Here is a 13,647-nt window from a genome sequence, read left to right as displayed (position 1 = left end):
CTCTTTCCCCAACCCCACCCAGGCCCGCCTCTCCCTCCTCCCTTTCTCAAGACTGCCCAGCCTGGGGCATTGCCTGGGAGGTGACCGAACACTGGCTTCAGCATCTTAACAGCACAGACAAATGGCATTGTATCTTTTTTTTTTTTTTTTTAAAGATTTATTTATTTATTCATTCAGAGAGAGCGAAGAGAGAGGCAGAGACACAGGCAGAGGGAGAAGCAGGCTCCATGCAAGGAGCCTGATGTGGGACTCGATCCTGGGTCTCCAGGATCACACCCCGGGCCGGGCTGCAGGCGGCGCTAAACCACTGCGCCACCGGGGCTGCCCCATTGTATCTTTCCACGACTTCTCTGCTATCCCTGAAGGGAGGGAAGGAGGGCAGGGATACTATATGTATAATAGTATATAATATGTAGTATATAATATATAAAATTTTTATAGGCTCAGAGCCTAACACATTGGGAATCTCTTATTGGGAAAGGTGATTTTTAAATTAAAGGGGAATACTTTCTATTGAGTCAACACTGAAATGTGTTTTCATTCATTCAAATAAAAAATATGGGAATTGTCCTTTATCCCAGGAACTGTTCTCCCTTCTGGATTAGAGTGAGTAAAACAACCATGGAACCCCATCCCAGAGGGCTTTGATACAGTGAGGGGACAGTTAAAGGGCAAGTAATCAAAAAAAGTGGCTGTCACAAACTGCTGGGTGCTGTGATGCAGAGGACAGGGAGCGTGCTGGATGCCACACACGCGATCTGGGGGAGTGTTCAGGGAAGGTCTCTGATACAGATACCCGAGCAGGGGTTGTCTAGGAGTGGGCAGGGATTGCTTTAAACATCATTAGCCCAGAAAGACACAGCCTAAGGTCTATTGACCTTAAACATACTGAATACTTCACAAATTTAAGGAGTGTTCAAATCAGCAGGACATGAAACCAAAAGAATTTCAGTTGACTTTGGGTTAGACGAGGAGGAAGTGTAATATTTCAAGTAAAGCAGCCTGTGGGCCTGCTTCAGATGCCTGGAAACCAGGCAGGCTTACCGCAGCTGAGCCGCTCTGTGCTCTGACCATGAGTTGTGCATTTGTGCTGTCGCAGCCCCTAGTCATGACAAAGTTCACATGTCATTTTGATGCGCTAAGTGCGGTAGAGTTCCAATTTCACGTTGCTGCCAACTCGGGAAGAAGCTGTAGTGCCGGATGTTTCCTGGGGACGTGCCCCATCCTCCCCAAATTGGTGCTCCCAGCCAAACAGTTCCTGTTAAGGCAGAAACAGCACTGATTGTAGTGTGCCTCTGATTTGTGGATTAATCGTGTACATTCCTGTTGACGGGAGCTGCACTGAGCATCACTGGGGCCCCTTCTGCCCTTTGACCCGGGACAGCATTGCTTCCTCCAGAGAACAGGAACTTCTATGGAAGGATCGATACTGGGAGGTACCCGAAAGGTTAGAGAGAAAGATGCTGTACATGTCATAAGTGCTCTGTAACGTTTAAATCCTTGACTTTTTTTTCACTTTTAAAGGCTTGACTTGTCTGTGGAAAACATCTTCCGAGACTGGCTTGAGAGTTCTGGAATACCACAGGTGCGCTCAACATTACAGCTCACGAGGGTCCGTGACGGGTAGTGAAGCTTACTGCTGTTTCGGTTTTGACAATAACCTGTTTGTATGTGTGGACATAAAAGTAAGCACCAGATTGAGCTGGAGTATCTGTAAGTCGGGAGAGTGATGGTCTCCCACCCTTTCTACCTGCAATCGTGGCACGTGCCTCTAGCCTCTGCCTCAAGGGGCTGTGGCGCTGTAGGTAGGCATGCTGGTTGACCTTGAACCATGTATGACGTGAGACCTTGCCAAGAGTGGTATGTATTTTGAGCAGTGTCACCAGGCAACACCTCAAAGCCGCCAGTGGTTGAGCAGGTGGCCTCCAGCTCTGCTTTTTGGAGGCAGCCAGATGTGGCAGTGAGCTGGCTGGCCTGCAGCTTGCCCCTGCCCATCACGCCCTTACTGCTCCCTATTTCCCCAGGGCAGCCGCCCCTCGGTTTCCTCCTCTCGTTCTGCGTGAGCCATGTAGATTCATGTCTGTGTCCCCGCTGAAGGCTGTTCCAGTGTCTCCCTTTCTCTCAGCCTGTGGGCACCTCCGAGGGAGACATGTTCCCAACCAGCCCCAGCTCCATGGGCACTGCCTGGCCGGGAGCCTCCCGCCTCCACCAGGGCCTGTGCTTCCTGGAGTCTGACCCCTGCCAGAGCATTGGCCCTGGGAAGGTGAGGGGTCATCTTGCGTGGGCCTGGTCACAGGACGCTGCAGGCCTGGAGCCTCCCTGTCTGGGCTGCCCCCCACCCACCCCAAGCAGCTGCAGACCCATTGTGGTGAGCCCTGGTGCCTGGGAGTGGACCCCCATGGCTGTGACAAACTCTGCTGGGGCCCAGGCAAGCAGCCCCCCTAGCTAGCTAGTTTCTAGTTTCACGGCTGGTTATATGAGCTTCCCCTTGGGAGTGTCTGAATGTCAACGAATGTCTGTGAACCATGAAATTAAGGAACAGGAGGGACCGCTCTCCATTACCTTTTCAGCCCTCTCTTCACATCTTTGTCTGTGCTATCACAGAGGGAAAATGCCGCCATGAACTTGTTCCTAAAAATGATGCGACGCCTTCTGTTCAGGGACGTGTGACACCTGTTAAAAGTTATTTGTTTGGCCCGATCCTTCTGGGAGCAAAAAAGAATAAAATCCTGAGGTCTCAAAACAAAACAAAACAGAGGTGGGGAAGGCAGCACCTGGTCCTGGGAGGCAGCGCTCTCATCTTGGATGTATTATAATGAGGTCCTGTGATTTCTAAGCTGGGGACTTCCAAAGCCAGCCATTCACGGAGTAGAAAAATCTCAGAAACAAAGTTAAGGTTTGTCTGATCCCAAATAGCCAAGCATTGCCTTCTTGTTTCAGATGGGGGCAGAGGGCATTCGCAAAGCTGTGGGCCTTGTGTTCCCAGGCCAGGCGGTTGCAAGGCGCCCAGACATTCTTTCCATGGCCTGAAAGCTGGGAAGAGTGGGGAGCTCAGAGAGCAGAATCCCGAAATTTCCTGGCTCCAAACAACAAGGCCGCTGTATTCAGCAGTTAGCCCCGAGGGAAGAGAAAAGAAAGAGTCCTTAATCGAGTGCCCAGAAGCAGGCGCACCCCACTTGGGCTGAAACGCTGGGGCTGACCATCTCAGTCCCTGGAGGCTCCCTAATTTCCCCTGAAGAGAAGGCGGCTTTGCCACCAGTGGGAGGCTTTTACTTTTCATTAAAAGGGGGAGGAGTGCGGCGGAGGGAGAGATTTGCCTCTGAGCCGTACATTTTTTCCAAGGTCTAGTTGCATTTGTGACAGCTTATAGTGTAGACAAGAATTTCTGCTATAAACTGACGAAACCTGCTGTCAAAACACAGCCAGGTGCAATGAGGCCAGCCTAGCTATAAATTGTCTTTAAGACCCAACTGGTATTTCCTTGGGCGCTTAACTGTTCAGTAAAAACAACCATGTCAGACAGAAAGCACCCTGATTTAGTACACATATTTCCATTGGTGAATGATCAGAAGGCACCTTTTCATCTCCGTACCCATTCTCTGCCATTATTTACATGGTTGATGATGATTTACTTGCTCACAGTCCTTTGGGCACTCCTTGAGAGTTCCTTCTCCGTTCCACTTCAGTGAAAGGCCCTGCGAAGGCCTGGGACCCTCTGGGTGCAGCAGCCTGGTGGTGAATGGGATACCTTGTTCTTTGTTGCCATCATTATAATATAAAGTTACTAGCGTGCTTGGCGGGGATTGACAACAAGAGCACTGAAATCGCTTCCATGCTCTTTGTTCTCTTTAAAAATTTCTGTCCACCAGCAATTGAAGTCATTCATGACAAAAGAGTCACGTTCTCCTGGTAAAATTTTCATTCCACAGGTTACAGAGGCTTTTTGTCTCCTCTCAGGAAGGCTCGCCGTGTGGTTGGCCCCGATTTTCCTTTTTGGCCACACTGAATGGAAATCATTAAAAAAAATGTGGAAATCACTTCAGCAGCAATAAAAGTAAGCATGAGCCCCAAAGAAGTAAAAGAAATTGGATCCAAACCTCTTTAAAGAACACCCAGCCCTGTAACCTGTGGCTTTGCAAACAGATTTAAAATTGACTGTACCATCCGTATTATAGATTATTTCCTTTTATGACTTTTTTCTGATTGTAGAGGTATTACATATTTATTTTATAATCCAAAAAAGTGTGTAATAAGAAAATTAAAATGACTCATATTTTTTTTGACTCAGATAATTTTTTGATATAAATCCTTTCAGTCATTTTTCTGGGTATATGAATACATAGTTTACCCTTTCCTTTGTCTCCCTTTTCAAAATTCAAATAATGTGCCCTCTATAGCAATTTCAAGCAAGAGCAAAATATAAAAAGTAAAAGCCGTGGCCCCTTCATTCTTTCTCCGCAGAGATAACATGGCATGGGTCCTTCTACACGTTTTCCATGCTATACAGAACTTAGGTATAAATCCTTTTTAAATAAAATTGGAATCTTATTATCCAAGCTGCAAGTTCTCATTTAAAAGTGTATCTTAAGCAGCTTTCCATATCCTTTGATATAATTTAAGAGCAGTAATTTTTAACAGCTGCCTAGCTTTCTAACAAATAGTACTGTAATATAATTTACTCAGATTCCCTCCTTGCAGCCCCCCACCATGGTATACATTATTTCTAAGAAAGTTGCCCATTCTGCTAATTTGACTGTTCTATAAATAGATATTGACTTCATGTCTGCCCAAAGGTCTCCTCCCACCCCCTCCACAGCCCTTGTGCACATATATTCCGACTCCTTTTTTTTTCCGACTCCTTTTAAAACATTTGTATGCAGATACATTAGAAAATAACTTTTCCCATCCAGCCTTTCATCTTCACTTCTTTATGTTAGTTGCTATAGAATTCTCTGATTCCTCTTTTTCTTTGAGTTCCTGGTCACATTGCCAAGTCCTGGTATCCTTATGTACATATTTATTAAATTACAAATTTTCTTTCCTTACCTAGTGCCTCCCTCATTTTTTTCATTATATTTTGCTTGGACTGGTTCAGAAGCTAATTGGTTTTTTAGCCACCAAGCCATCCGCATCAGCACTAAGTGGATCTTTCCAAAAGATTCATCTTCACTAGAAACCTATTCCCCATTAACTGTGGATTAAGAACAAACTCTTTGGCTTGCTATTTGAAGCTATCACCAGAACTGTCCCAGGCTGTCTTTTTAAACTTTAATTTCTATCCTCCTAGGCATATGCTCAACCATAATTAACAATCTCTAAATGTTTGTGTCTTTGCCATGGTCCTTCCTCTGTGCATTCCCTTTCCTCCTTGGAAGCTTTCCTGTCTATTTAACCTGCTTTACGTTGTTGCTGTTTGTGTATCTGTCTCTTACATAGGCTTTCCCAGCCAGGGGAAATAAGGGCTCTGTCTGACTCATCCTTGTCTTAACCTGCTGTGATACGCATAGTAGGTGCTCAGGTCTCACTGTCCAATATGGCAGCCACTGGACACACATAATTACTGAGCCCTTGAAAAATATCTAGTGCATTGAAGAGCTGAATTTTTAATCTAACTGAATCTAAGTTTAAGACCTAATAATTCAATTTTTGTTTGGAACAACTTTGGATATATGAATGAATCTACTATTTTTCACTGTAAATTTTATGAAATCTATATACAGACCAAGCATTTCTGGTTGAAATTTAGTACTTGAGGTAGACAATGAAAATATATCAGATTTAGAAGATTTACTACAAAAAAAGAACATAAAATATCTCTTCAATGGTTTTAAAATATTGGTTACATATCAAAATGATACTATTTTGGCTATATCATAACCCAATATATATATACACCCAATAAAATATATTATTAAAATTAATTTTAGCACTTGCATCTTACTTTTTAAGTGTGGCAACTAGGAAATTTTAAATGATAAATGAGGCTTTGCTTATATTCTTAGTGAACAGTGCCACTCTAAAACTGTTAGTTGAGGGCTGCGTGGGTGGGTCACTTATTGAGCACCTGCCTTTGGCTCAGGGCATGATCCCTGCATCCTGGGATCGAGTCCTACTTTGGGTTCCCCACAGCCTGCTTCTCCCTCTGCCTGTGTGCCTCTCTCTATATATTTCTCATGAATAAAGAAAATATTAAAAAAAATACAAAAAACTATTATCGAATTAAAATCTGAGTGCATGATGCCTTAAAATCCTTCACCAAATAAATGTAATTGAAATCATCTGTATTTTTGTCAAATGTATGGATAAAGATAGACCTTGGCCAGTCCATAGATGACCTTCAATCTGCTGTGACAGCACAAATGATTATAATCCATGGATGGGAGTGCTTATTCACAGTGGGCATCCAGAAGGGCATGAACTAATTATCAGCCTTACTTCAGCTCTTAATTTCAACTCCCAGGCAACCTGTTTCCCGAGGTACTAACAAGTAGCATGCTGACGCCAGTGAACCTCACGGCCCTTCTGTGGCTCCATCTGCTCTGGGGGAAGTGCTCAGCAGATGTGAAATGGCAAAGTCATGGGCACCAGTGGCATTGATGAGGATAGAGAAGATGAGTAATAGCTGATCACATCAAGGGTCTCGGAAATAGGCAGGAAGCAGTTCAAGCTCCCAGACTGGCTCCTGCATCCCAGAAGTTAGAACAGTGGTTATTGTGATATCTTGGAAAATGCCACTCCTTTTCAAGCAAACACCTGCAAGCAGCTAAAGGTGATGCAAACAAATGATGGAAAACTTAAGTCTTGTAGGGAAAATGCTGAGGCCACAGAATTGAAATTTGATAAGATGGGATGCTTTTAGCACCGAGAAAGCCAGTTGTTTATTAGGAGAATAACTTGTAAGTTTCTTTTTGCACAGTTTATGTAATCACATCAACATAACTTTAAGGCCCATTGGGGACAATCAGTCTCAGTGGTGTCTATAGGAATTCTGCATTTAGTGTTCATTCAAGAAAACTGAGACTGGTTATTTTGCAAAATCCAGGGAAATTATATTTTTCAAATTATATGTGCTGTGAAATCCTTGGTTCTTTTTTATCAGCAGTAGCAGTTGCTATAATGTGGTTTGCTTTTTAGACTCCTAATAATTTTGCTGTCATTTTTGTCCAGTGGTTCTGCTCACATTTTCTAAGTGACTAAACACCTTTTCAGGGGGCCTTAGAGATATGTTGACTAGATTCTCTGGTTTCAATTGGGGCAGGGCCCATAATGTCAGTGAATCACCACAGTTCATCGAAGAGCCTGGCCCTTCCCTCAAACCCCTCAAAGTGATACACTGCTCTGAAGTCACAGGAGACAGGGAAAGAATTTATTAAGGTCCTTTCATCTGTAGCCTGATTTCTTTTATTTTTGGCATTTGTACCTTCATGTTAGCTCATATTTTGTCAACAAAATCCCACAGACCAGGTGGGATTTTGCAACACACGTTTATGATCTCGGTTCTGAAGGCTAGAAGTCCAAGATCAAGGTATGGGCAAGGTGGGCTTCTCCTGAGGCCTCTCTGCTGGGCTCGCAGATAGCCACCTTCTCACTGTGTCCTCACATGGTCTCTCCCCTGTGTGCGTAGACATCTCTGTCCTTCTCTTCTCTTCCCAGTTAGATTAGATTGGAGCCCACTAATGTGATCTCATTTTACTTTAATCACCTTTTTAAAAGCCCTATCACCAATACAATCACATTCTGAGTTATTAGGGGTTAGGACCTCAACATGTTAATTTTGGGGGAAAAATTCAGCCCATAACAATGTTTATTCCCAATACTTCCCTGATTAGTTCCACATTTCTTGTGAATCCATTCAAAATGGCCAATAAAAATCACTCAGGTCAACCTCATTATATTTTATTCCCCTATGGATGAAAATTTTTGGGGTCTATTTTTTGGGGGGTCCCAAATGACATTCTGTCCTGTGGAATGAGAGAGGCAGAATGTGGAAAGGAAGGGTCTATTCTGGAGAGTACGAAGTGACTGAAGGTCTGTGCTGGGCATTGTGTATTATTGGGGGTATCTGATCTGACACTAAATGTACTGACCTCTTCAAAGCATAAGGTACCATGATGAAGCAGGAGATGTTTTCCTTTAGTGCCCCAATGAAAGGTCTGTGCCCTTCCTTCCTTTTCTCTCTCTTTTAAAACCTAGTTTCCAGAAAGAATTTGAATCTCATTCACAATAGTCTAAGATGAGACTCCAAATGAATAATAAGGATTAAACGTGAATTGAAGATTTCCTTTGTAACTGTGTCAGAGCTAAGGCTTCCACAGAACTGCCAGGCATCCCAGACCAGATGGATGAGATTTGCAAGAGGAAGCTTCCAGGATCTGAAATCATACCTCCTCATCCAGCGCCTTCCCTCCCTGTCTCTTCCTTCTTCCCACGAACATAACTGGTACATCTATCCTTTATGAGGGACTGTGGATGACTCAAAGATGAGAGAACACAGGCTTTGCCCTCAAGATGCTTAATAAGTAGGGAAATAGATACACAAGTAACTGACCTAAGGCAGAAAGCAGCAACTTGTGAAAAATGAACTCAACTTTTAGCATTTGGAAGAAACAGGTCTTTTCTCACTGTGGAAGCAGGAAGGCTTGAAGTGCCATTTAAAACCAATCTCGAAGGACATACAAGGGACAGGGCCATGTCAGGCAGGCCAAGAGCCAGAACCAGCATCTAGTGGTGGAAAACTGAGTATGCACGTTTGAGCAGGAGTGGGTAGAATCAGATCTCAGTGATTGGGGCGGGGTGGGAGGGTAGTAGTGGGTGAGCCACACGCTTTTGTCATAAGCATGATTAAGTGGGTGTTGCCCCAGGGCCAGAGGAATGGAAGCAGCTTCCTGGTGGGAGAGCTGGGGGGAAGTGCCTTCCCAGCCAGCCTCACTATCACTCCCTGCTCCCTCCCCAGCCCCAGCCTCTGCCACACTCTAACCAAAGTCATCTGCCCCCTGATAATAGAAGGGCCAGTGTATCTTTTTTTTTAAGTGATCAGGTGAATGCATGTGACCAATATTTGGAATAGTGATCTTTCCCCTTGGAAGAACAGGCTTGTTAGGAACAAGCATATTGTTGCCTGCTTTGCATGGAGAGCAGGATCTGCAAAGGGCATTGATTAGTAAGGCAGGACACCGCCAGACCACGCAGGAACTTGGATGTGATGCTGGAGGATTCCCACAAGATCCAAGAGCCACAGAGGGCCACCAGGGGCCAAAAGGTTGCTAATACTTGAGTAGCAGTTAGAGCCCTGGGCAGGTAGACCAGCAGCCTAGCTGGAAGGATGACTCTGGGATGAAAAGCCAAGCCTCTCCCTTCCATTTAGGTACTAAGGAGTCTCAGGGAGTAAAGAATGGTGAGATAGACTTTGGCCCTTTGGTTTTCAACTTTGAACTTTCAGGTCCAGGAGCTGTTCACTTACATGGATACATTTAAAAAGCATCATTAAGTATCTGGATGGCCGGTGGTGTCTTCCTAGAAAGCACATGCAATGGGCTGAGGAATATCTACAGGAGCCCCCTGAGAAATACGTAGGCAGCCATGTGAAACAAGCTGTAATACAATTCATGTAATACAGATGCCATGCCTGAATCCTGCTAAGTGATGAGGGATAACACCCAGGATATTGACCCAAACTGAGGCCTACATCCTTTAGGATCTCAGATTGAACACCTATTTTTACAGTGAGCTCAGAGGAGGTGTATGGGAATGGCTCTCTCAGGTGATAAAGAGCATATGGGAACTTGTTTCTTTAAAAATAAAAATTCTCGGGATCCCTGGGTGGCGCAGCGGTTTAGCGCCTGCCTTTGGCCCAGGGCGCGATCCTGGAGACCCGGGATCGAATCCCACATCTGGCTCCCGGTGCATGGAGCCTGCTTCTCCCTCTGCCTATGTCTCTGCCTCTCTCTCTCTCTCTCTCTCTCTCTCTCTCTGTGACTATCATAAATAAATAAAAAAAATAAAAAAATAAAAATAAAAATTCTGAACCCACTGGGCCACAGGTCAGTGAGCTCATGTGTAAGGGAGCCAGTTTAATTTTCCTCAAGGTGTAAAGTCTGGGGAGCCACATTTGGATATTTGGGAGGTCCCTGTTTTTCAGGTTCATACATGTTGTGCACCCACAAGAGAGATTCACTTAAGTAAGGACATTATAGCAATTGCCAAGAGTGATACCATTTAACAGGATCTTGTTGTAATGGTGCTTTATCTTTTTCATAGAGATTTTTGAATTTCTCAAAGAATTAGGACAAAGACTTAGACGTCGATAGACAAACATCTGATTTTACTTTTTAAGAACTGCCCTATTCTCTATTTTTTTAGCCTGAAGACATATTCTGGTAGACTTTTCCTCAAAGGCAGATTATTCTATACTTGCATGCATTATGCACGTCCTATACCTAGGGAAAGCCCTGAGACCCAGCAGTGCACTGAGTTGTGCGCATAGGTGCACACACACACACACACACACACACAGGGCCGCTGGGTGCTTGGACATTGTACAGCATTGTTGCATGTATGGATGTTCAGCTCTGCATCCCATGCCTCTGGGAAGCAGCTCTGACGGCGGCCCTTCACCATGCACCCAGGGACTTCCGCCAGCACCTGCCGCCAGAACACCTGCTGACAGGGAAAGCTATTAGGAACACTGGGCTGATTTTAGAACATGGGGCTTTTTTTTCCTTCTCTCTTGTGGAGAGCCATTATGTCGTACAAAATAGGTATATATTTACTATGTGCATGGTATATCATTCTTGGGTGTGGCCCCTATTGATTCATGGTTAAATATTAGTCTTTTCTGGTGTCTGCTTTAGAATCCTAGGCAGGAGCAAGTCTTGGTGAGGACTTCATTTTCTCTCCCATGGGGGAGCTGCACCCTAGGGACTGGTGGCCTGATCTCCCCAAGCTGGTAGCCCCAGTTAGTGGCAGAGCCAAACCTCAGGATCTAGGAACCTCAGCCCTCTGTCCCTCCAGTTAAGGTGTTTTGTGTTTTTAGCAAAGTTGCTTTTAATCCAAATCAGCTTGAATCCATCCTTGCCTTCATTTTTACAAGACCTATGAAGATATAATAAATGAATACAGCAGGGAGCTCTGAGCAGTGATGATTTTTAATGTAATTAATGACTGCTCTTTTTCCTGGATCTGTTCTTGTCTATTCTTTAGTGGGAAAAATGTGCTTTGTGCATGCAGTACTATGAACCTCATTTTCCAGGGCCTTTCATAAATATGGGTCATGGTGTGTACATCCTTCCATGTGGCTATCTCTAAATGGTAGTAGCCCTGCTTATCTGAATATTTTGCATAGGAAATTCTGGGCTTTACTGCATTGAAGAGTTGGTATCTTTTTTGGTGTGAATGAATATGAGTGTATGCAGAGATAGTTGAGGTCTTTGCTTTTAGAAAGGCATAGCTATTCCTCCCTTGAGATGGAAATTAAATTAGATAATATCAGGTCACCAAAACAACAAATGAGAAAAAGCAATGGGTCGAACAAAGAAGTGTCTTTATGTACCTTCTAAAGCATTTTAGGGATGTATCCTTTATCTTATTTGCATTCAAAAGCCAATTCCAGCTAGAGTCACTGGCTTTTGCCCTCATTTTCTCCTCTCCACTGACCCAAGGCTTCCAGGACACAGCCCAGAGGTGGCCCACCAGCAAGCGTATCACCAGCATGCACATCAGGATGACAGTCAGGAATTGTCAAACTGCTCAAATACATATGTGTGTTTAAAATAGGACAGTGTGCATGTCACATGCATATCTTTGTATGGCAGTTGTCTGTGATTTGTTGGTGCTTGGCAGTAGCTGTGTTCAGCTCATCCTTTGGCTTGGGCCTTTACAAGCTTAGTGTTTCTACTTTTCTGATCCTGTCTGTTTACAACTGCCACTGCCATACCTAAGTAAGGTCCAGACAAATTTTTTTAGAAGACTTTACTTATTTATTTGACACAGAGAGAGAGAGAGAGAGCATAAGTGGGGGGAGCTGCAGGCAGAGGGAGAGGGAGAAGCAGACTCCCTGCCAAGCAAGGAGCCAGTTGTGGGGCTGGATCCCAGGATGCTGGGATCATGACCAGAGCTGAAGGCAGAAGCTTAACCTACTGAGCCATCCAGGTGTCCCCGGGTCCAGACAGTTTGATGCATAAAATGCAAGGCTGCATTGTTTTGAGGTTAGAGAGCAGGAGTGAGGTTGTGTGGGAAAGGAGAGTAAGTTGTGTTGTATCCAATATGCTGTTTTCACAGAGGATGCTGTAGTGAAATTTTGTTCTGCAAACTTAATCCCATATTGGATGAAGGAGGCAACTGATACATTAGGTGTAGCCTTGGAAGCAGCCCTGCACCACTAAGCTGTGTGGCCTCGGGTGAGCCATTTGCCTTCTCTCAACCCTCACTGCTTCTTTGAGGAGTAAGTCGGGGCTGGCCTGGGTGAAGGCCAGAGCCGCTTTTTTGCCTCATGTCACTACATGCCATGCCCAGTACCTGCTGAAGTGTGAGCTCTAGGTGAGCCTGGTCTCTCTGAGAGGAGGAATGTCAGGATTTACTTTTCCTCCAAGTGTCTCCCTTTCCAACCTGGGAATCTGTTGAATTGCCCAGAGACTAGAAACTTTCCTCCCGAGAGGTGTTTTACAAAGGTAGCTGTCAAGAAACCTTGTCTGTGCATTTCTTTTCTTGTCAGCTGGAAAATGTCCATTTAAAAGATTATTGGGGGATCCCTGGGTGGTGCAGCGGTTTGGCGCCTGCCTTTGGCCCAGGGCGCGATCCTGGAGACCCGGGATCGAATCCCACGTCAGGCTCCCGGTGCATGGAGCCTGCTTCTCCCTCTGCCTGTGTCTCTGCCTCTCTCTCTCTCTCTCTCTCTGTGTGTGTGTGTGTGACTATCATAAATAAATTTTTTTTAAAAATTAAAAAATAAAAGATTATTGGGAGAAATCACAGGTAATAATCAATTTGCAAGGGCATTAGGCTGGTTGATCATTGAAAAATAGGCATTTGCTTCTATTGCAAACCTGTTTGACTAGCAGGAGATGAAAAAATTTTTGCTTGGGTTGTCAACATCTTAAAATGCCTGCAGATCAATAAAAGCTGCAGCAGGAGAGTTTGACTTTGGACAGTGGCAACTATTATTTCTAGGCTACATTTTGGGACATAAAAATAAGCACTCATTTATGTCTCTTGTCCAGATGACCTTGTGGAAAAAAATGTCTGGTGACTTCTAGGAAGAGAAGACATTGAGGCCAAATGCTCCAGAAGCAGCACCTCATTTTTTTATTCTGCTTTTATATTTCAATCTGTAGATTGTTTGCCACTTTAAAAAATAAAACCAAGCAGAGCTAATAAATGAAATGTTTATGAGAAATTGCTACAGTGATCGCTGTAGAGCTTGTGGCTGAGAGTTGCCATGTTCCTTATATTGAGAAAGTAGAACCTATCTGGCGTTGAGGTATAACAAGAAATGATCAAACCCAGATGCTTTCCTAAAATTATATTTTCAGTGCATTTATGTGTTTGAGCATTAAGAAATGCTCAAATAGAAAGCAAAGCTAAAGTAGACTGCAGTATTTCTGCTATAAACTGACATGCTAAAAATATTTTCCTTTGTAGGCAAAGGGAATT

General features: G+C 44.2%; 1 protein-coding gene across 50 annotated transcripts in view; it reads left to right on the top strand.

Annotated features, from left to right (window-relative positions):
* Window positions 1-13,647, top strand: part of AOPEP (aminopeptidase O (putative)) — a 332,682-nt gene that overhangs the window by 232,701 nt on the left and 86,334 nt on the right. For all 50 annotated transcript variants that reach the window (XR_007413833.1, XR_007413800.1, XR_007413804.1 and 47 more), the window contains one exon: window positions 1,525-1,585. Coding sequence is in view for 24 of the 50 variants with exons in the window: in XM_049115915.1 (XP_048971872.1) it covers window positions 1,525-1,585 (61 nt within the window). In the remaining 26 variants the exon portion in view is untranslated. The remainder of the gene's footprint in view (window positions 1-1,524; window positions 1,586-13,647) is intronic.

This window comes from Canis lupus, chromosome 1 (assembly GCF_003254725.2).
Source record: "Canis lupus dingo isolate Sandy chromosome 1, ASM325472v2, whole genome shotgun sequence".
Classification (NCBI taxonomy): Eukaryota; Metazoa; Chordata; class Mammalia; order Carnivora; family Canidae; genus Canis; species Canis lupus.
Note: the sequence above shows the minus strand (reverse complement) of the source record. Positions and strands in the feature narration are given on the sequence as shown.